The 22,358-nt window shown below is 39.7% G+C and overlaps 1 protein-coding gene across 2 annotated transcripts; it reads left to right on the forward strand.

The window, feature by feature from the left end:
• Nucleotides 1–12,127: 12,127 nt before the first annotated feature.
• tor2a (torsin family 2, member A) lies at nt 12,128–19,885 on the forward strand. 2 transcript variants are annotated; one of them, XM_010877168.4, is made up of 5 exons: nt 12,128–12,286; nt 15,532–15,797; nt 15,942–16,117; nt 16,847–16,974; nt 18,116–19,881. In XM_010877168.4, exons 1-5 carry the CDS (start codon nt 12,145–12,147, stop codon nt 18,358–18,360), a joined length of 957 nt encoding a protein of 318 aa, XP_010875470.1. In that variant the 5' UTR covers nt 12,128–12,144; the 3' UTR covers nt 18,361–19,881. The 2 variants fall into 2 exon arrangements, with proteins under 2 accessions (XP_010875470.1, XP_012992397.4); XM_013136943.4 differs by lacking the exon at nt 12,128–12,286 and adding an exon at nt 14,567–14,662 and having other exon boundaries at nt 18,116–19,885.
• The last annotated feature ends 2,473 nt before the right edge of the window (nt 19,886–22,358 follow it).

A 22,358-nucleotide genomic window follows, 5' to 3' on the forward strand; every position in this document is an offset into this window, starting at 1 on the left:
ACTTGCAGTTGCTGCCCGGTGTGCCGTCCCTACCCTTTTCAGGAGACCAGAGCCCAAACCACTGTTGAGGCACAAGCTGGATGCGCATTTTATTGACGTGTGAGAACATTTAATTCGGAACTCTACAGCTCATCTGACTGGGGAGAAAGAGTCTCAGGTGAAAACACACCCACGTCTACGAGGACTACCATGTCAGGTAGAACTGTCAAGTCTTGATATCAGCTCACTTGAAACTGAGTTAGAAATGCTGTCAAGTTGTTTCTTTATGTACTGTGTATTCAGCCTGGCTCAGATTCTATAGGCTTTGGTTTCATCCTATCATGTTGTATGGCCAGGTGAACACTTCCAAAACACTGTCCAGTTTACTCTGGCTAAACAACTGATGTTTCTTGTCTCGTCAAACTATATTGTGTTTTCTGGATCTTATAATTTTTGTTGTGTGGAAACTAGCATTAGCTGATGGTTTAAAGACAGCCAATAGGTATCCTCATCAACAAAAATAATTAACAGAGAAGCTCAAAAGTCCTCTCTTGTCTATTTAATCTACAAATGTTTCAGTATCTTCAAAACTATTAAACAAAAACATGAATGGAGTGAGAGCTTCTTGTTCTTCCTCTAGAGTTGAGGCCTCTCTGAGCATCTGCACAGCACCCTGTATTTCCTCATCACTCAGGGGTGAGGACTTGTCTCAGAAGAGGCCCGTGTTGGCATTTACCCAGGCAACAGCATCCCCCAGGTCAACAACGCATCTTGGCAACAGAAATGAAAGATCACAACAATCACAGAGGAGTAGAGGTGTACAAAGTTAAAGTACTGAACTAGGTTCGGCTGTGTTCACCACTTTAGGGAAGTATCTAATTAAGACCCAAGTAACCAGGTAAAGAGAGTTCAAAACTAACCAGTAATCAATAAAAAAAAAAGTTTAGGTAATTTAGCTCATCCTTAGCAACTTCCCAAAACTGGTGAACATAGCCAAATACATCTACTTTTTACACCACTGCATAGAAGATGGCCATGGCAAATTATTATTTTGTTTACATTTCTAAATAATGACAACATAGTGTATATGAAGCTAAAAAAATAAATGGATCTTGCCTGCTTGCATATAGTTACAGGTGCATCATGCATCTTTAGTTAGTTATAACGTACCTTAATTTACTAGAGCTGGCAAACAATTAGCCTAACTCGTCGCGTAGCTAGCTATCTTTAAAAGTAGCTATAAGGGTTGTCGTGTTTTCTGTTTTCAAGCTATTCGAATCTCGGATTCAAATAATTTAATAGATAAGCGATCTTAGTGAACACGTTAACTATCCTTAAATACATAGCTAGATTTGGTCATATGGAAGCACTTACTGAAATCTTCGTCATTGACCCTGTAATTCTTCCTTCATAAACGCATGCAACTAAATCAAAAACACTACACCAATGGAAACCGTCAATGGGCGTAACTTAATATTAAGGAACCTCCATATTAAGTTATGCCCCCGCTAGAGTATTCAGTGTTGGTTAGTTATTATTTGAGAGTCATACAAAAGAGTAGGTAATTTGAGAAGTAAACAAGATAATTATTAATAGTGTTGCTTATTTAGCTAGGTTCTCGGAAAGGGTCATAGGATTGTGTATTGGAGTAATGGACAATGTGTATGAGTGTTCATTTCGTCAACAAAAATAGTGACGAAAATATTCGTTAAAAAGCCTACCTATTTTTCAGTGGCATTTGACGAGACGATAAATGACTGAATAGAAACAGAAAAAAACTAAAAATAATTTTAATTTTGGTTGGCAAAAACGAGAAAGAAGGATTTGTTTTCCCCAAGATGCGGTTTCAGGTGTGATCAAGACTTCTGAAAGCGCAGCATCCCAATTTACACGCACGGGGAAGACCATGGTGTGGTGTCTGGAGAGACGTGTATATCCTAATTTGTTAAATATCAAAACGTTTTTGAATCTTCTGTTCCTCCCTCGTTTATATATTTCTTACACACTGATATTTCCATCATTGTCCAGTCCACTGCGCGAACAATAACACGTGAGCAATACGCATTTTCCACTGGATTATTACATTTCACGCTTCAATAAAGTGCACAACGCTGCGCTTACAATTTTTATTAATAGGCCTAATTGTAGGCAATATCTTCTAGAAGCGAAACATGATGTCCCATTAGCCTTATTTAAGCTCCGAATGTATTGTGATCCTAGCGACGCCTCTGCTGGCTACACAATTCTCTCGTCTTTTCACTTGACAAAAAGGAGTTATCGTAGCGAGGTAACTCGCCAGACAAAACCAACTAATTAAAGACACCAAAAGGTAAGTGAAGGTGATTTTTAAAATATTTTTTCGTTTTTCCAAAATATCTAAAAATGCAATAGCGTCTGCAAAAAGTGTACCATGACAACTAAAGTGGTATATTCGGACTCGGGTGGGTTACAATATATGGATTTTAGTTTTCTGAAATGTTTTCCTTAGAAAGTTTAAGTTTAGCCTTAGAAATTCAATAGCATCTTCGAAAAGTGTGCCATGACTATAAACATTCTGATTCGGTGGAGGATGGGCTACAATCTATGACTTGACATGTTATTTAGAAGCCATATATTTTTTTAAAGCCATAAATTGAAGCCAACAATTTTCTCGAGGTTGGTTCAATTGAAGAATAATGCCCCCTGTTCTAATCAAAACCTTGAACCGTTGAATCTATTACTGGAGAGGGCTCAAATGTGCAATAACTATAACAATGACTCATGTTGATTCTGTGGTGGAGACACTATAACCCACAATAGGAGAAAATGAAATTAAAATATTTTATACATTTTACAATAACTGTACAAATACTATGCTAAAATATTGTCAAAATGGCTTTATAAAGAGTACATAATACTGTAATAGCTTGTTAAACTGCTTAATTCTATAATAAGGATCTAACAAAAAATTAAATTGCAACATTCATTGCTTTAATGAATAAACAGTTGTTACAAATGAAATGGCATTAACAAAAGGGGATTTCCATTGCTTTGTTTGATTTGTAGTGTATTCTGTCAGACATTCGCAGGCAGTTCTGTTGGTACCACCTGATGCACTGGTCACACCCAATCTGAAAGTTCTCATTTATGTTTTGTTCAATCTTTGACACTTAATACAGTACAGTCAAAGTTAATATCAAAATGTAAAAAAAAATGTGGGTTATGAATAAAAACTCTGGGATGCTACGATGTAGAACTGCTAGAGAAATGCCTTTATGGCCAGTCTGGTGTTGAGCAAGTCTGGACCCTCCCCTCCCAGTCTATAGTGATGTTATGCCACAGAAACAAACCTTGATCGTAGGAGGGCCCACACACAAAATACAACAGATTCAGAGCCGTGTTTGCGCTAATTGAAAGAGTAATAATAAGTATTAGTGCAAAATACAGATCAGATACAAAGCCTTTCAAAATATTATTTTTGACATAATTTTACAACTTCTGGATTCACTTAACCAATCAGGGTTTTGCCACACTCCAGGTTCTCCATACCACAGTGTGGACAGTGGTAAAACCGTAGGTGAGTAGTCAACCTAAAAAAGAGAGCTATAAGGGTAAGTGGTGGAACAATAAATGGGACACCCTTTCCTGACTTGATTGCAGTTATTGTCTAAGACAATTTCGAAGGTTAAACTCATTTCAAAATATAGCACTTTTTTTTGGCATGGCACACTTTTCATTCAAATCAATCAAATGTATTTATAAAGCCCTTTTTACAACAGCAGTTGTCACAAAGTGCTTTACAGAGACACCCGGCCTTAAACCCCAAGGAGCAAACAAAAGTAGTGTTGGATTTCAGTGGCTAGGAAAAACTCCCTAAGAAGGCCGAATTTTAGGAAGAAACCTAGAGAGGACTCAGGCTCAGAGGGGTGACAAGTCCTCTTCTGGCTGTGCCGGATGAGATATTAAGAGTCCAATTAGAATAATAAATACATTTCTCTGGGCTAAATCCAGAGTCTATTTGATTCTAGACTAGGTCAAAAGTATGACCAGGTGGACAGGGACAGCAACGGGCCCCCCAAACCAGGTACTCCGCAGGTGTGGACCAGGACCTCATCTCCTCCTAAAATTTTAAACTGGAGGAGACTGAGAAAAGTTAGAAAGTGCATTCCTCATATCCCCCAGCGCAGTAATATAGCAACGTAACACCATGGAACTGAGACGGGGGGTCCGGCGACACTGTGGCCCTACCCGGGGGAGGCCCCGAACAGAGCCCAACAGGCACGAAATCAATCCACCCACATTGCCAGGCATCAACCAAAGGGACACCCACCAACCGCAACCCCCCTGAAAGAGGGCTGAGTATTGCCAGCAGCGTACAGCCCAGTACTTTTCAAAGACGCTATTGAATTTCTAAGGCTAAACACAAAAATGTGCCAAATATTTTAGACAAATCTAAAAGCTGTAGATTGTAGCCATTCCTCCATCGAATCAGAATATACAACATTTGTAGTCATGGCACACTTTTTGGAGACGCTATTGAATTTCTAAGGCTAAACTATTTTAATTTTTTTTATCATCAGAAAACTAAAACCCGTAGAGTTTAGCCCATCCTCCCCCCGAATCAGAATATACACATTTTGTAGTCATGGTACACTTTTTGGAGACGCTATTGAGTTTCTAAGGCTAAACAATTATTATGGCACACTTTTTGGAGACGCTATTGAATTTCTAAGGCTAAACAATTCTTTTTTTATTTATTTTTCTTCAGAAAACTAAAAGCCGTAGATTGTAGCCCATCCTCCACCGAATCAGTTTATAGCACTTTTGTTGTCATACCACACTTTTTGTAGACGCTATTGAATTTCTAAGGCTAAACTCATTTTTATTTATTTTTATTTTCAGAAAACTAAAAGTTGTAGAGTTTAGCCCATCCTCCACTGAATCAGAATATACAAATGTTGTAGTCATGGCACACTTTTTGGAGACGCTATTGAATTTCTAAGGCTAAACAATTATTTTAATTTTTTTTTCTTCAGAAAACTAAAACCCGTAGAGTTTAGCACATCCTCCACCGAGTCAGAATATACAACTTTTGAATTTATGGCACACTTTTTGTAGACGCCATTGAATTTCTAAGGCTAAACACATTTTATTTTATTTTTTTCTTCAGAAAACTAAATGCCGTAGATTGTAGCTCATCCTCCTCCGAGTCAGAATATACATATTTTGAATTCATGGCACACTTTTTGTAGATGCCATTGAATTTCTAAGGCTAAACTAATTTATTTATTTTATCTTCAGAATACTAAAAGACTTAAATTGTAGCCCATCCTTCACCGAATCAGAATATACAAATGTAGTAGTCATGGCACACTTTTTGGAGACGCTATTGAATTTCTAAGGCTAAACAATTATTATTTTATTTTTTTCTTCAGAAAACTAAAAGCCGTAGATTGTAGCCCATCCTTCACCGAATCAGAATCTACAAATGTAGTAGTCATGGCACACTTTTTGGAGACGCTATTGAATTTCTAAGGCTAAACTAATTTATTTTATCTTCAGAATACTAAAAGACGTAAATTGTAGCCCATCCTTCACCGAATCAGAATATACAAATGTAGTAGTCATGGCACACTTTTTGGAGACGCTATTGAATTTCTAAGGCTAAACTATTTAAAAAAATTTATCATCAGAAAACTAAAACCCGTAGAGTTTAGCCCATCCTCCCCCCGAATCAGAATATACACATTTTGTAGTCATGGTACACTTTTTGGAGACGCTATTGAGTTTCTAAGGCTAAACAATTATTATGGCACACTTTTTGGAGACGCTATTGAATTTCTAAGGCTAAACAATTATTTTTTTATTTTTTTATTCAGAAAACTAAAAGCCGTAGATTGTAGCCCATCCTCCACTGAATCAGAATATACAAATGTTGTAGTCATGGCACACTTTTTGGAGACGCTATTGAATTTCTAAGGCTAAACTCATTTTTATTTATTTTTATTTTCAGAAAACTAAAAGTCGTAGAGTTTAGCCCATCCTCCACTGAATCAGAATATACAAATGTTGTAGTCATGGCACACTTTTTGGAGACGCTATTGAATTTCTAAGGCAAAATAATTATTTTAATTTTTTTTATCTTCAGAAAACTAAATGCCGTAGAGTTTAGTCCATCCTTCACCGAATCAGAATATACAAATTTTGTAGTCATGGTACACTTTTTGGAGACGCTATTGAGTTTCTAAGGCTAAACAATTATTATTTAATTTTTTACTTCAGAAAACTAAATGCCGTAGATTGTAGCCCATCCTCCACCGAATCAGATTATAGCACTCGTGTTGTCATACCACACTTTTTGTAGACGCCATTGAATTTCTAAGGCTAAACAAAAAAATTTTTATCTTCAGAAAACTAAAAGTCGTAGATTGTAGCCCATCCTCCTCTGAGTCAGAATATTGAATTCATGGCACACTTTTTGTAGACGCCATTGAATTTCTAAGGCTAAACTAATTTATTTATTTTATCTTCAGAATACCAAAAGTCGTAGATTGTAGCCCATCCTTCACCGAATCAGAATTTACAAATGTGGTAGTCATGGCACACTTTTTGGAGACGCTATTGAATTTCTAAGGCGAAATAATTATTTTAATTTTTTCTATCTTCAGAAAACTAAAACCCATAGAGTTTAGCCCATCCTCCACCGAATCAGAATATACAAATTTTGTAGTCATGGTACACTTTTTGGAGACGCTATTGAGTTTCTAAGGCTAAACTCATTTTTATTTATTTTTATTTTCAGAAAACTAAAAGTCGTAGATTGTAGCCCATCCTCCTCAGAGTCAGAATATACAAATTTTGAATTCATGGCACACTTTTTGTAGACGCTATTGAATTTCTAAGGCTAAACTCATTTTTATTTATTTTTATTTTCAGAAAACTAAAAGTCGTAGAGTTTAGCCCATCCTCCACTGAATCAGAATATACAAATGTAGTAGTCATGGCACACTTTTTGGAGACGCTATTGAATTTCTAAGGCGAAATAATTATTTTAATTTTTTTTATCTTCAGAAAACTAAATGCCGTAGAGTTTAGTCCATCCTTCACCGAATCAGAATATACACACTTTGTAGTCATGGCACACTTTTTGTAGACGCTATTGAATTTCTAAGGCTAAACTCATTTTTATTTATTTTTATTTTCAGAAAACTAAAAGTCGTAGATTGTAGCCCATCCTCCTCAGAGTCAGAATATACAAATTTTGTAGTCATGGTACACTTTTTGGAGACGCTATTGAGTTTCTAAGGCTAAACAATTATTATTTTATTTTTTTCTTCATAATACTAAAAGCCGTAGAATTTAGCACATCCTCCACCGAATCAGAATATACAACTTTTGAATTCATGGCACACTTTTTGTAGACGCCATTGAATTTCTAAGGCTAAACACATTTTATTTTTTTTTATCTTCAGAATACTAAAACCCGTAGAGTTTAGTCCATCCTCCACCGAATCAGAATATACACATTTGGTAGTCATGGCACACTTTTTGTAGACGCTATTGAATTTCTAAGGCTAAATAATAATTAGAAGAAGCATCTCAAGGTCCTGGAGGGGCCTAGCCAGTCTCCAGACCTGAACCCAATAGAAAATCTTTGGAGGGAGCTGAAAGTCCATATTGCCCAGCAACAGCCCCGAAACCTGAAGGATCTGGAGAAGGTCTGTATGGAGGAGTGGGCCAAAATCCCTGCTGCAGTGTGTGCAAACCTGGTCAAGAACTACAGGAAAAGTATGATCTCTGTAATTGCAAACAAAGGTTTCTGTACCAAATATTAAGTTCTGCTTTTCTGATGTATCAAATACTTATGTCATGCAATAAAATGCTAATTAATTACTTAAAAATCATACAATGTGATTTTCTGGATTTTTGTTTTAGATTCCGTCACTCACAGTTGAAGAGTACCTATTATAAAAATCACAGACTTCTACATGCTTTGTAAGTGGGAAAACTTGCAAAATCGGCAGTGTATCAAGTACTTGTTCTCCCCACTGTAGGCATGCCTGGCTTCTTGTTTCGAAACAAGCCTTAATAGTTCAGAAAGCCTCAGGTTCCCATTCCTACTCTGGGGCTGCATCCCGGTGGCTCAGGTTGTGTTTTCCTGTGTCCAGGGGCGCCGTATGGGCTGGAAAGGTTAGGACGATTCCAACAGCCTGTGACTGACAGGGGCCCTAAAAAGTTAATAGAACATTAGGTTAAAAAAATTCAACAATAAATATTAACCTTTAACACCTATCCAATTTTCTTTCCTTGTTTGGATTAAGAAAACATCCGGAAACTTTGTATTGTGCTCCCACGAAATGGTTCGGTCCGGTCCCCAAATCAGACACGAACGGTACTTGCTAGCAGTGAATTACGATTGGGTGCCATTGGAGCAAGGCCGTAGTCATGGAGTCAACATTGGGGGGGACCAAATTAGCCGGATCTCTGGGGGTCCCCCAAGAAAAAAATCAAAAATTTTTTAGTTGGTTACCCCAGTCCAAAGACAGCATATTCCCCTGCTTCCCACTCTTTAACCTAACCCTAACATCAGAAACACGTGTGCCTAAACCTAACCTTAGTAGCGCCTGTGCCTTAACCTAACCTCTGTTGTGCCAGCATTAAGTATGATTCTGTTGGAACAACACCAACACGTCGATATCAGATCGTTCATCAATATTTGCTCCTTTTCTCACTCACCTCCACGTCGCCTACTCTCCCTGCTCCGTTGGCATGTTCTCTCTCCCTCGCTTTCTTCACTCTGAACGCACCAGAGTGAACATAAATACTATCAGTAAATAAGTTGTTTCTTACCATGATGTTCAGGAATGGATTACTAACCATTTCCAATCTGAATGACAATGATTATTATATCAATAAATTATGACTCACCTTTTGTGCTACTGTATACGTCTATCATCTGACTGTTACCCATTTTCTCACTGCTCTCAGCTTACTTTTCTGAGGCTGCCCAAAAAACCAATGTCACTGCCATCCTTCCTTGTGCTCATGTCACTCACTGTGAATGAAAGCTGACTAATAAAACTGCTTGAACTTGCTCAAAACAATGCTATTTATCATACAAAAAGCAAATACAACTATAGTTCAAGTTCAAAACAATTATTTGTCATTTGCAATAACAAGTTACAGCAATGAAATGCTTGGTTTTCCTACTCCTGACAGTGCAGTTAAAGGTTAAAAAGTAACACCAAAGGTTGTAAAAGTTGTCCAGCTTACTGGAGAATATTTAGAACTTGGAATGAAGTTTCTATGAAACTTTCTGAAAAACATATTGCAATAAAACTGATTTTCCAAATTTGCTAAATTGTTTAAATTTCTAGTTGGGATTTTTGGATCAAATCAAAATGTGTATTAAATTTAAGTGTACTATTTTGATCAATTTAAAGGTTGTAAACGTTTTCCAGCTTACGTGAGAATATTGTGAACTTATGGGGTTTCTATAAAAAAAATTGAAAAAGTTATTTCAATAACACTGGGTTTTACCAAATTTGCTACATTTTGAAGATTCTAGTTGTGATTTTTGGATCAAATCAAAGGTTGTAAAAGTTGTCCAGCTTCCTGGAGAATATTTGAACTTGGAATACATTTTCTATGAATCTTTTTGTTATTGTATAAGTTATTGCAATATAATTGTAATTTTCACAGTATGAAAATGTGTATTAAATTTGTTTATTCCAAATTTGCGAATGATCAAAGATTCTAATGGTGAAATATTGATACATTTAAAGGTTGTAAAAGTTATCCAGCCTACTGCAGAATATTTTGAACTTGGAATGAAGTCTGTGATACTTTTTGAAAAAGTTATTGCGATATAATAGTGTTTTTCATTTATTAGAGAATGTGCATAAAAGCTATGTTTGATTGTTTTATCAAATAAAGGCTTGTGAATGTTATCCAACATAACATAGAATATTTATTTATAATATAAGTCAGTCATAGTTATCAGTGAAGAATGCAAGTAGTTTTTAACATTTAAATGTTTGCTTCAACTGTCTGTTGAAACTCTGTTGAATGTCTGTTGAATCTCTGAATATGAAACCCAACTTTGGTGCACAACATTGACTAATTAATTAAATTATACTTAAAATAGCTATTTAAACTGTTAAAATGTACTAATTCCAAATCGTATCAGTATATTCTATATGGCATTATCTATAACAGCCGCAACTATGATTTTTCACGAAATAACAAGTACTGATTTTTTACTATTATCTATACATTTGAGACATTTAACAATTTGGAAGATTTTAAATATTAGCTAAAAATCAATACCTGTTAGTTCAAAAAAAAGTTGAGGCTGTTAGATAATGTCATGTAGAATCAACCATCCTAATTATGTCAATGGAATCAACTGTAGTCAGGGACGCTGACCGGAATGACAGGGCCCGGGACAGAATTTAACATTTAGCACCCAAACCACCGGACACATTTTTTTATTAATAGTAATTAAATGGCTGTCCAAAAAACAAGTCATACAAATGTTATTGTTTAATGCTTTAATTCACAAGTAGGCCACATTCAAATACATTTGTTTTCAACACAGGGAATTATGTCACATATTTTCAATTCAGAACCTACTCAGTCCCGATCAGTCATTACTGAACTGCTACACATATTTAGACGTTCTCTTTTAGATTTGTCCTTCCATTTCTGTGCTCCTAGTTTTGGTTGCATGGTGGCAATGTTTAAGCCAGATAGCTACAGTACTGTAGTTAGACACATTTATTGGTTAAATTTGGAGAGAAAAAATAAGCTCCATTATGTAGGGGTTTTTCAGTAAAAAAAAAACAATTACAGCATTTTGCAATTACTCATCCGTCAGAAAGCGATTCTGCACCAATGCCCGATAGAGAATCACGTTCCGAATAAAAGTATGAAAAATGGAATTACCTGTTCCAAAAAAGCACTAACTCAAGAGTTCGACGACGTTCTTCTTAGCCTTGCTAATGTTAGCTTAGGGTTTCTGGTAGCTAGCTACAGAGAGTTGGTCTAAGCCTTCTTTCGCTTTTTTTGTAGTGTGTGCTGTAGTAGGACAAGGGAGGAACTGACGGTTTGTCGTCCTGGTCTCTAGCTGCCATTATATTTTCTTACAGTAAGCAAACGTCGCCCCTTACGGCATAGCTATGCTATGCTATATATAATATCATCCAGGTAAAATAAGCCAAGGAGGAAAGCCTGCCTCGCAGAAAGCGATTGGCTGGGAAGTAGCGGCATGCTCCAAAAATGATAAAATGACATTCCACCGGCACTTCACTTTTTTGTTTTTTACTGAATAAATTCTACTAGTGCAGCTTTAACAAAGTTCTGTTGGCACTGGTGTTTAGGGTATCACTCTGATTGGCTGTACGTGTTAGGGTATCATTGATTGGCTGTTGGTAGAACAAACCATATTTACAGAAAAGGGTTTAATCATAATGCTGTATAAACAAAAACAGCAAAAAGTAAAAAAAAAAAACATGAATCCCTTCATCAATGCAATTCTTCTATTTAAAAATTGTTAACCTTCTCGAGAGTACTGAATACAACACTGACTGACTGTAAGCCAACCAAATGCACCCCAGGCCTGGGCCCAGGACAACATTCACGGTTGTTGTCCCCTGTCGGCGTCACTGTCTGTAGTGATTTCTGATGAGTATCTCCGCTTTAAAAAAATATATATTTAAAGTAATAAGCTAATTTAGGGACCGGGGAAAAGTGCAGTATCATTAAAAGCCATCGTTCTCAGGACTGCACTTTTCCCCGGTCCCTAAATTCGCCGGCTCGTAGATATAACCTAGTCCGGCAATCCGTAGACCTGGACAGTTTTATCCGCACTTGGCAGTAGTCAAATATGTGAATATGAAACGTTCTTTACCGCGACAGAGATTGAACCACCACACTAGCTCTCGTGAGGTATCTTCCCTGAAGTTGCTTGTCCGTATCTTGATATGCCACTTCCGTATGTAGTGTTTTGGTTTTGACAACGTTCCATCAAATGTATTGTGGGAGTTGAAGTTCCTTTCAATCATTGCTGTGGTTTGTTAAATCAATTTAGAAACGTAGAGAACTACAAAAAAACGCCCCCTAGCGTGAAATTACATATTTTTATTGTGCAATGTGTAACACCATACGTGGTCACTTTACAGCAAGATGTTGGTTGTCAGAAGTGCTGTGATCCAGTTCGTTTTAATGGTTTTACTTTATTCCTTTCACTGCGTGGAAGGTGTCTTTGAAAGGCTAGTCTGCACCATATCTGAGAACTGCGATTGTGATTTTAAACCAAATGTACGAGGTAAGAAACTAGTAACAATGTAAGGGTAGCTAATTAGCTAGCTAACAAAAAGAGTTCCTAAGTCCAGTTGGTAGTGATAAAAAAATGTATGCAGATGACTAGCTAGCTGGTTACTTTTTTATTTTTAATATTATTTTTTAGAATACTACTGAAACTAGATTCAGTAATCCATGGTGTGCTCTTTCCATGTAGCTATACATCCAGACTGTTGCATGTTCATTCTTCACCGCGTGATAGTGACTGGTATTTTGGTAGAATATGACCAACATCTTTACTTTTGTACGCCTCCTTTCGTTCTCTCATCATTAGCTCCGAGTAGAGTTAAAGAGATTATAGCAACCAGTCAGTGCAGGACTGAGATAAGCGCTTTTCTATGTGACTTGCATGGCTGTTGGTTCCGAAAACGTAATTTCTAGGGCCGTGTAAGTATGGCATACTTAAATATTTACTGAAATATCCGGAGAACGCTCCTGCATTGTATCTCCCACCGAAGGAGAGGAGAGTGAAGAAGGGACTGGATCTGTTACACGTCAGGACTGATGGTATTAAGCGGCCATCACTGTTACCCAAGAGTTGACTGGAACAGCTATATACACAAATCACTGTGTCAGAACCACTTCAGTTTAAAAGATGGCTAATGCTACTGTACAATATTATATCAGAATTGCAAATGCCAAATACACATTTGGTGCTTTTAATCTGCGTCTCACCTGCGGTTACCTTGGAAACCGATGATAAAACGAGCCTCCAGTCCACACCAAAGAACCTGCTTTCATTGCAACATCAACACTACTCTGTAGCGTCAGGACTGGAGGGTGAGGCCAGATATCCACAAGCCACTGAGGCTTATTGATCAAGCCCATGTTTAGGTCTGCTGATATGGAGGCTAGGGTGAGGCCAAGGCCAAAGAAACTGTCTGGTAAGCAGCCATAACCTCTGTCATATTGGCCAATGCCAGATCCCTGGGCAACATACTGGATGAACTACATGAAAGACCACTGGGTGCTTGGAGAGGCAGGTCTGGTATGTGGTACTGAGAATTGGCTGGACAATACAATCACTAATTATGATCTAGGTTTACCTGGCTTTGGAACACCAGTCAGACTGGACCAGGACAACAAAAACAGTGTGAAGAGAGATTAAAGTGGGTCATGTGTACAGCCTACATTAACCAGGCTTGGAGTAAAACAGCTAAACTTCAATCATGTTTTAGGCATAATCTAGATTTGCAACATAGTCTCAGGGGACTACATAGACTATTTTACATACAGTGTATATAAAAAATCTACACACCCGGTTAAATTGCCTGGTTCTTGTGATAAATCATGTCAGAACTTTTTCCACCTTTAATGTGACCTATAACGTGAACAATTCAATTGAAGAACAAACTGAAATATTTACCCACTCTTCTTTGCAAATGTGCTCCAAATCTGTCAGATTGCAAGGATATCTCCTGTGCACAGCCCTCTTCAGATCACCCCACAGATGTTCAATTGGATTCAGGTCTGGGCTCTGGCTGGGCCATTCCAAAACGTTAATCTTCTTCTAGTGAAGCCATGCTTTTGTGGATTTGGATGTGTGCTTTGGGTCGTGCTGAAAGGTGAACTTCATCTTCAGCCTTCTAACGGACGCCTGAAAGGTTTGTGCCAAAATTGCCTGGTATTTGGAACTGTTCATAATTCCCTCCACCCTGACTAAGGCCCCGGTTCCAGCTGAAGAAAAATAGCCCCAAAGCATGATGCTGCCACCACCATGCTTCACTGTGGGTATGGTGTTCTTTGGGTGATGTGCAGTGTTGTTTTTGCACCAAACATATCTTTTGGAATTATGGCCAAAAAGTTCAACCTTGGTTTCATCAGACCATAACACATTTTCCCACGTGCTTTTTGGGGACTTGATGTTTGTTTTTGCAAACTTCAGCTGGGATTGAATGTTTTTCTTTGTAAGAAAAGGCTTCCGTCTTGCCACCTTACCCCATAACCCATTCATATGAAGAATACGGGAGATTGTTGCCACATGTAGCACCCAGCCAGTACTTGTCAGACATTCTTGCATTTCCTTTAATGTTGCTGTAGGCCTCTTGGAAGCCTCCCTGACCAGTTTTCTACTCGTCTTTTCATACATTATGGAGGGACATCCAGTTCTTGGTAATGTCTCTGTTGTGCCATATTTTCTCCACTGTGTTCCGTGGTATATCTAATGCTTTGGAAATTATTTTGTACCCTTCTCCTGACTGATATCTTTCAACAATGAGATCCCTCTGCTTTGGTAGCTCTCTGCGGACCATGGCTTTTGCTCTGAGAACTAAGAAAATGTCAGGAACTCCTACTAGAACAGCTGAACTTTTCAAAACAGAGTCACTTCAAATGATGGCAGGTTTGTAATGACTTCTATTTAACATAAGTTTGAATGTGATTGGTTAATTCTGAACACAGCCACATCCACAGTTATAAGAGGGTGTGCAGACTTATGCAACCAGATTATTAATATAAGGTTTTTATTTAAAATGTTTCCCCCTCGAAGATTTCAGTTTGTTTTTCAAATTAATTTTTCACATTATACGTCACATTAAAAGTAGAAAATTTCTCACATGATTTATCTTTCTCATTATTTTACATCACAAAAACCTGGCATTTTCACAGGGGTGTGTAGACTTTTTATATCCACTGTAAATCCATGGCACCCAATTTCGTATTTTATGTTAGGTTACATTACAATGCGCTAAATAATACATCACAAATTGGCTAAAATGTAACATATCTCACAAACGCTATTGCAATGTATAATAAACATATAATATGATACAAACACCAGACAAATGTTTTATGTTTGAAGTTTAGAAAAGGCAGAAATAAGTGGCTTGGGCTATTTCATTTCTTCTAATAAAAGATAAACTTGCTCTATTTCTGTGGAGGAATCCAATTTTGATTAACATGTGTGTTAGTCTTGATTTGTACACGTTTTAAATGATAATGATAATTATCATACTTTAAATAACCAAATACCAAAATAATTCTGAGGAAAAACATTCAATTTGTAAACCATCCAAGGTAGTTATTTAAGTGTTTCTGAATTGTGAGATATAGATAATTTCAAATTTTTACTCATTTTGTTTTTGAGATTTCACAATAATTTAAGATTGACAGTAAGCATGCATGTCAAGGGTTTCTTCTTGCTGTCACAGTGAAATCAGGGAAAGCTTGTTCTTCTGTCCACATTGTTAGTTTTCGTTTCTCCCTTCCCAGGTTTGGAATGGGATCTGTATAAGAATCTTTACGGACAGCATCTGGCCCAGGACATCGTGTCAGAGGAGGTGGCAAACTTCCTTCAGGCGGAGAACCCTGACCGGCCCCTAGTCCTGTCCTTCCACGGGGCGTCTGGGACGGGCAAGACTCTGGTCAGCTCCATGATTGGAAGGCACCTGTACGGCACGGCTATGGGGAGCCCCTACATCCACCAGTTTGTGCCCACCCTACACTTCCCCATGCCTGAACACGCCAAACAGTACCAGGTAGTTCATCTCTGTCACCTGAACACTCTGTCATGGCCTGCTTAAGGTTTATACACACATCACAGTTAGAGTTAGTCTTTGTGGCGTGTAATTCCATTCCGTTCGTGTTCGTTCATTTCTCCCTTTTCGTGCGTTGCCTCGTAGGTGGCGCTGAAGCGCTGGTTAAAAGGGAACCTGACGGCCTGTGCCCGCTCCATATTCATATTCGATGAAATGGAGAAGATGCCCCCGGGGGTCATTGACATCGTGGCGCCTTTCCTGGGACCCTCGCACTCCGTGTTTGGCACCAACTACCGCAAGGCCATCTACATCTTCATCAGGTAGCGGCTGGCGGGTTAAGACAGGACGTAGGAGACCCTCATCTCAACGTTACAGTCAATGTACTTGGTCTTTGTGCAGTTCAGGGAACCTATGTCGGCGCTCCGGTGGTTGTGGTGAAGACGTTGAAGGCCTGTCAGTTGTTTATCTTCACCGGCCTCTGGCTGACCAGTGAATGTCTTGTTGTGGTAGACGTGTTTATTCTGAAGGCTTGAATGTGAAAATGTCAGTGTGATTATTAGTACATTCCCTGTAGTGTATTTCCAGTTACTGTGCACAGACTGAGGATACAGCTGATGCTCTGTTTGGTCGAGCTTATTTCTGAATGGGTTGGGGGGGGGGGGTGTGATGGCTCTGGTTATTGCTTTGTAACCCCAGGGGTTTATCGTGGAGGTATGACAAAGCATGGGTCTGAGATGGAAGTGCTTCTGCATCTCTGTGCGCGCGCGTGTGCGCTTGGTGACATCTTTAGCAGTTACTCTTCCTTCTCGCACACCGTGAAACCACAGGCACATCGGAGTTACCCATTCCACGGGTTTTCCCCCCCGAGTCTTGCCCGAATCACAGTTGCTGTGGATGTTTTATTCAGCGTCACTCCCTCGTCGACGACAGGTCATGTCTTTGGCAGGGACGTGAGCTTGCCTGCCATTGGGCGATGGACAATGTTGTGCAATCTGTCCGTTTGATTTGTGACCAGAGTGTGATTGACTGACTGTGTTCTGTGGTTGCAGCACAATTGGAGAGGAGGTCATCAACCGGCTGGCCCTGGAGACGCGGCAGGCTGGCAGGGAGAGAGAAGAGATACGGCTGGTGGAACTGGAGGACGCCATCTCACAGGCTGTGTACAACAACAAAAGAAGTATGAACGTGAAGAATATACACAGCTGAGTCGTTTCGAATGCGACCATTCTCAAGTCATATGCCACCCCGTTTTCAAAGTCGCTGGGACGCTGCGTAAAATGCGAACAGAAACGGAATGCAATGATGCACGATTTTTTGGGGTAACATAGGCTAGACAAAAACCCCTTGGGCAGTGAAAGAGTAGGGGTTTCCTCTCGTCTTTTCACTTGACGAAAAAGTCTGTTATCGTCACCTATATTGACAGTTATTGTATCAATGTCATTCACTAAATGAAAGAACAACGAATGTTTTTGCGCCATGAAATAGCTTTGGTTAATTTAAAGTTGTAAGTTAGATACTAGTAAGCCTATTACTGGCTAATAAGCTGTTGACAAGATGATCTAACGTCGAGATGCTATACTGACAGTGGGCAAACGTATCACTGTGGTATAGTGGTTAAAGCACAGCCACTCACGTGTGAGACCCCGGTTTGAATCCAGTGAGGGTAACAACATTTATCACTTTTAAATGTGGGCCGGCTGAACTAGGCTTGCCCGGTTCATATTCTGTTTAGTTTTTTTGCTTTACACAACATTTCCAGTCTTTTCTTGCCCCGTCCCAAATTTTTTGAAACGTGTTGCTGGCATCAAATTCAAAGTGGGTGTATATTTCTCAAGGAACAATAAATTAAATTCAGTTTCAACATTCGATATGTTGTCTTTATACTATTTCCTATTGAATATAGGGTTGAAGTGATTTGCACATCTTTGCATTCTGTTTTCATTTCCATTTTACACAGCGTCTCAACTTTTTTGGAAACGGGATTGTAGAATACAACCGTTCTCAAGTCATTTTGAATACAACCATTCTCAAGTCATTTTGAATACAACCATTCTCAAGTCATTTTGAATACAACCATTCTCAAGTCATTTTGAATACAACCATTCTCAAGTCATTTTGAATACAACCATTCTCAAGTCATTTTGAATACAACCGTTCTCAAGTCATTTTGAATACAACCATTCTCAAGTCATTTTGAATACAACCATTCTCAAGTCATTTTGAATACAACCATTCTCAAGTCATTTTGAATACAACCATTCTCAAGTCAATGCTTTTTTTAGTTCAGTCCGTTCTAAACAGCCCTGTTCTCCCCCCAGGTGGATTCTTCCATTCCAGGATCATCCAGGAGAAACTGTTGACCAGTTTTGTGCCGTTCCTCCCCCTGGGCAGGAGGCATGTGGAGCGCTGTGCTTACAGAGAGCTGTGTCAGCGTGGTGAGTGCCAGCGTAAAGACGTGGTGGAGGCAGTAGGGGGAGCTGTTGTCTACGTGCCCGAGCAGGGACAACATTTCTCCAGCACGGGCTGCAAGTCTGTGCCAGCCAAAATCAACTTATTCCTATGAGTTGGAAGACATTTTTTTTTTTTTGCTAAAGTAAGAGTTTCGGATGACCAGAAGAAGTGGGAGGATGGAAGGAAACCCTGAAGACTGGTTGGGATGGAATTTAATCCTGACTTGTGTGTTTAACTGATAATTGTAACTACAGAATGCAGACACCTCAGAGTGGAAGTCTGAATGGACCCTCTCCAGTGGAGGCATGTAGATCCTGTCATTATGGTCGGTACAGTCAGAGACACAGCTGCAAACAATGACTCCATGACTTAGTGATGCTGAATGCTGAACTTGTCCGGTGTCCCTAGCCCAGGACCTGGAAGCCACGGGATGGAGATGGGTTGCCTGGAGTGTAACTGGGTTTCTACCTCCAATCCACGGAATCCTTTTCTAGGGAAGTATAATTCAAAGTGAATGTCCTGCCATCTTTTACTGGGGAAGTGAGACGTTATGTAGTAATGGAGGCATAGAAGTTGATGCATCCTATCAATTTCCGCCAGATTTTATTTTTGAAACTAAATCTGTAATTAGTTGAAAGTGGAAGAATCATTCCAATTAGTGGGATAAATGTGACTACTTGGAGAGAGAGTGTGCTCCTCCAGACAGCAGGTGGCAGTAACGGGTCTTCAATTGCCAAGAGGTTGCCTCAAAAGTTTTTTAATGATTTAATATGAATTTTTCTTTTAATCATTGTTTTTTTTTTTAATGAAGAATGTTGTTTACATTGTCTGTTAATGAAAAGAGAGACAGAATAACTGAGAAAATATGATGGTGTCCATAATATGTGAGGATGCATTCAAACCTGAATGCTGAAACATCCTAGACCATTAACTTAAGGATTTTTTTGCAATATTGACTACAGAAATGAAAATTCTGGTTTGTATGTATATTTATCCAGAAATTAACTGCTTGCTTATTTTTTTTTTTTAAGGGTCAAATGAAACTTTAATTCGTTAATTGCCTTAGTGTCTTCATCAGTTATTTTAATTTGCTTTTAGATAATGTTTGTCATTTGTTACGCTCCCCTTATTATCATCTAATAGTTATTCCTTCCTGAAAGTGACTCCAGAGAAAGTTATACACCATCTGTTAATTTAAGTAGTTTGTCTCTAATCTGGATCGTTTTGCCAGGCACAAGTATGAAATTAAATGCTGTTTCTCTCATCCTTCAGTGTGACTGAAATGTATATTGTTGCTTTGTTAGCGTTATATTACAAAAAAGTACATTTCATGCTTCATTTGCACAAAGAAGTCTTACATTTTGTCAGCCTCAACCTTAAAAGTGTTTTTTGATGAGTGTGTTCTAATATAATTCCCCCTCAATGTTCTTTGCGTCAACCCTGATTCTGGCTGGTTTTCTGTCCACGGTTCCAGGTTCCTTTTATTCACAATAAATATCTTAGCAACCTTTTACCTTTGGTTTTAACCTTTAACCTAATACAGTGGCAGTTAAATGTTTCGTTAAGTTTACGTAATATTCATGTTAGTTGACAACTCAATCAAATGTAAATCAAAACTAGACAAACTGATGTCTGTGCCCAAGGGGGAGGGATTGCTAGTCCTGGTTTGCAGGACAAATATTAAGTGACTTGCTGACATTATGACAAATTCCAGGTTTGTCACTGAATTAAATCCTTTCATTCTGAACATTAAGTCCTTAACTCCTTATGTCATGCCAAGTATAACCTAACTCCTTATGTCATGCCAAGTATAACCTAACTACTTATGTCATGCCAAGTATAACCTAACTCCTTATGTCATACCAAGTATAATCTAAACTAGAAGGCATTCAAAGAAATTCCTGAAACTAGAACCTCTATTTAGTGGGAAAACATTTTATGCCAGCTAAAGATGTGTCACAGAGTCCGTTTCCATGTCCCCTGGAATCTGTAACTTTCTGTCGTGGGGCATGCAGAGGCAAATATGACATGTCAATTCCAGTCACCCAGGGTAGAGCACATTCTGCCCCCCCAGAACCTCGATCTGATGAATCAGAAGCGTCCCTCCTCTCTGACGAGTGAATGGCTGATAGTTTCAAACGGGACGTTCACCATATCGCCAAGGAAATAAACAGGTATGGAAAACTGTGTGTGCATTCTGCTGAGTCACTGTGAAAAGCCGGGGAAGAAAACAAGCCATGTCACACCAGGGTTGATGTCACTAGACTTGATGCCACTGGTCTTGTTGAAGTCCAATGCTCCTCTTCTAAGGCTAACATTTGGAGAGCCTTGTCTCAAGACCCTTCAGACGTCCTCACACATATGCCACTTCTCTCCATCCTGCTCCACTGTGATGACTCCATTAGCCCCCCCACACCCCCAGGACTAGGGACCTAAAGAGTCACTGCTCTGAGAGGCCTCTTCACCTCAGCTGGAGTAAAACAAAGGTTTAATATGTCGCCATCCCTGGACAAAAAGACGCCCGGATAATGTCGGCATGACCCCCCGTCCTCCGACACCACTCCTGGCCTGACCTCTGGGCCTACTAGTGCCTGCGTTCACACGCTCCCCCAGGACAGCTGGACCGGCCCGGGCCTCCATCCAGACCCTCTATGACCATTCGTCCCTTCTGCTCCTCCATCACAAATCGGGTTTAAAAAGGCACGGCACCTCCTCCCTCACTCCCCCTGTTCCCGGGGCAACAATGGGCACCTCCAACCCCCCACCCCTCCCCCCCACATCTGTGAGTGCCCCTCTGCCTGCTCATTCTTCCCCTAACCGCTCCATTATTGGCCTTCTTTCACTTGTAAATGTGGCCAGCGATACTTCTGATGGGTCTTTTATCCACCCGGTCGGGCTCAGAGGAAAGGTGGGGGCTGGGGGAGGGTGTGGGGTGGGTGGGGGGTGGTCGGGTGGGCCGGGGTGGGGGGGACAATTACGACAAAGAGTTAAATCCTTTTTTTGTGTGCAATCATTTGGGACTGTTGGCAAACCGAACTCTCGCCCGCATTCCTGTAACCTTCCTAGCACAGCAGAAGCAGCGGAAAGAAGCCACTGGACTCTCACTGGATCACTATCACTGCAAGCAGTGTGACTGGGAGTCTGGAACATGATCCTATTGGTCTAATCTGACAGCGCTGGGATAATACAGTTGTAACCAATTTCTAAATTAGCTATTCAATCATAATGTCTGTTGCTGTTGTTTTTGTTGCGGCACATTATTTGGCTGTGATGCGGTGTTATAATATCCCCTACTTCAACAGACTGGGTTAAGGATAGAAAATGTTTGGCAGGAATAGTTTCCGTGTGGGTGGATAAGTCCTGGGGACAAAGGGAAGGACAAGCTTCGAACGGCCACCCTGGTCATGGCTTGGTCAGCGTATGTGGGATTATATGTTATTTTAGCTTCTGTTCTGACCTCAACAAACCCCCAACAAAGGGGTTGTCTCTGTGGCCACAGAGTCTCCACGACAACAGGTGGACAATGGGGGGAGCGATTTGGGGGTGGGGGGGGGTCTGAGAGGGAGTGATGGGGGAAGAAGGAAGGGGCAAGGGTGACCTTGGCTTCTATATTGGTCAGATGTGTTGTAAAGGCCACAGGCCTGCTGGGTTTAGGAATGAGAAGATGTGAGGAGGAATAATATCACGACGGCTCACTCCCTTCAAACTTGGAATGATTAATGACAACATCAGCCTGTCTCCCCCTTCCCAAATCCCACCACCACACACACACACAAACAGCAGGCCATCTGACCTTTGTAGGCCTGCTGCTGCTTAAACACTAACCCCCGTCCTTTGACACAGCCACTGTCCCAACACCACTGATTGATGAGTGACTGCATTCCCACCCACAGGTTATGGTAATGTGGCCGATAATGCAAAGGAATATTCAGCTTTGGAACTGCCATGTCTGTGCTGTGACGACAAGCAAAGTAGAAACATCTGCATCGGTTCCAATACTGTTTCTGCTAGTGTTAAGCCAATGTCGACTAAATCGCAAATACACATAATAACCAGGTCTTTTAGTAGCAATTCTAAAGATCAGATGGGGCATTGATGATGACACGGGCA

The sequence above is a fragment of the Esox lucius genome, chromosome 13 (assembly GCF_011004845.1).
Source record: "Esox lucius isolate fEsoLuc1 chromosome 13, fEsoLuc1.pri, whole genome shotgun sequence".
Taxonomy (NCBI): domain Eukaryota; kingdom Metazoa; phylum Chordata; class Actinopteri; order Esociformes; family Esocidae; genus Esox; species Esox lucius.

What these genes read in the sequence shown, in the direction of transcription:
- tor2a (XM_010877168.4), top strand. Translation starts at nt 12,145, where the DNA reads ATGTTGGTTGTCAGAAGTGCTGTGATCCAGTTCGTTTTAATGGTTTTA. An exon ending in TTTTAAACCAAATGTACGAG is followed by an intron (nt 12,287 to 15,531) that starts GTAAGAAACTAG and finishes CTCCCTTCCCAG; the next exon opens with GTTTGGAATGGGATCTGTAT. An exon ending in AACACGCCAAACAGTACCAG is followed by an intron (nt 15,798 to 15,941) that starts GTAGTTCATCTC and finishes GTTGCCTCGTAG; the next exon opens with GTGGCGCTGAAGCGCTGGTT.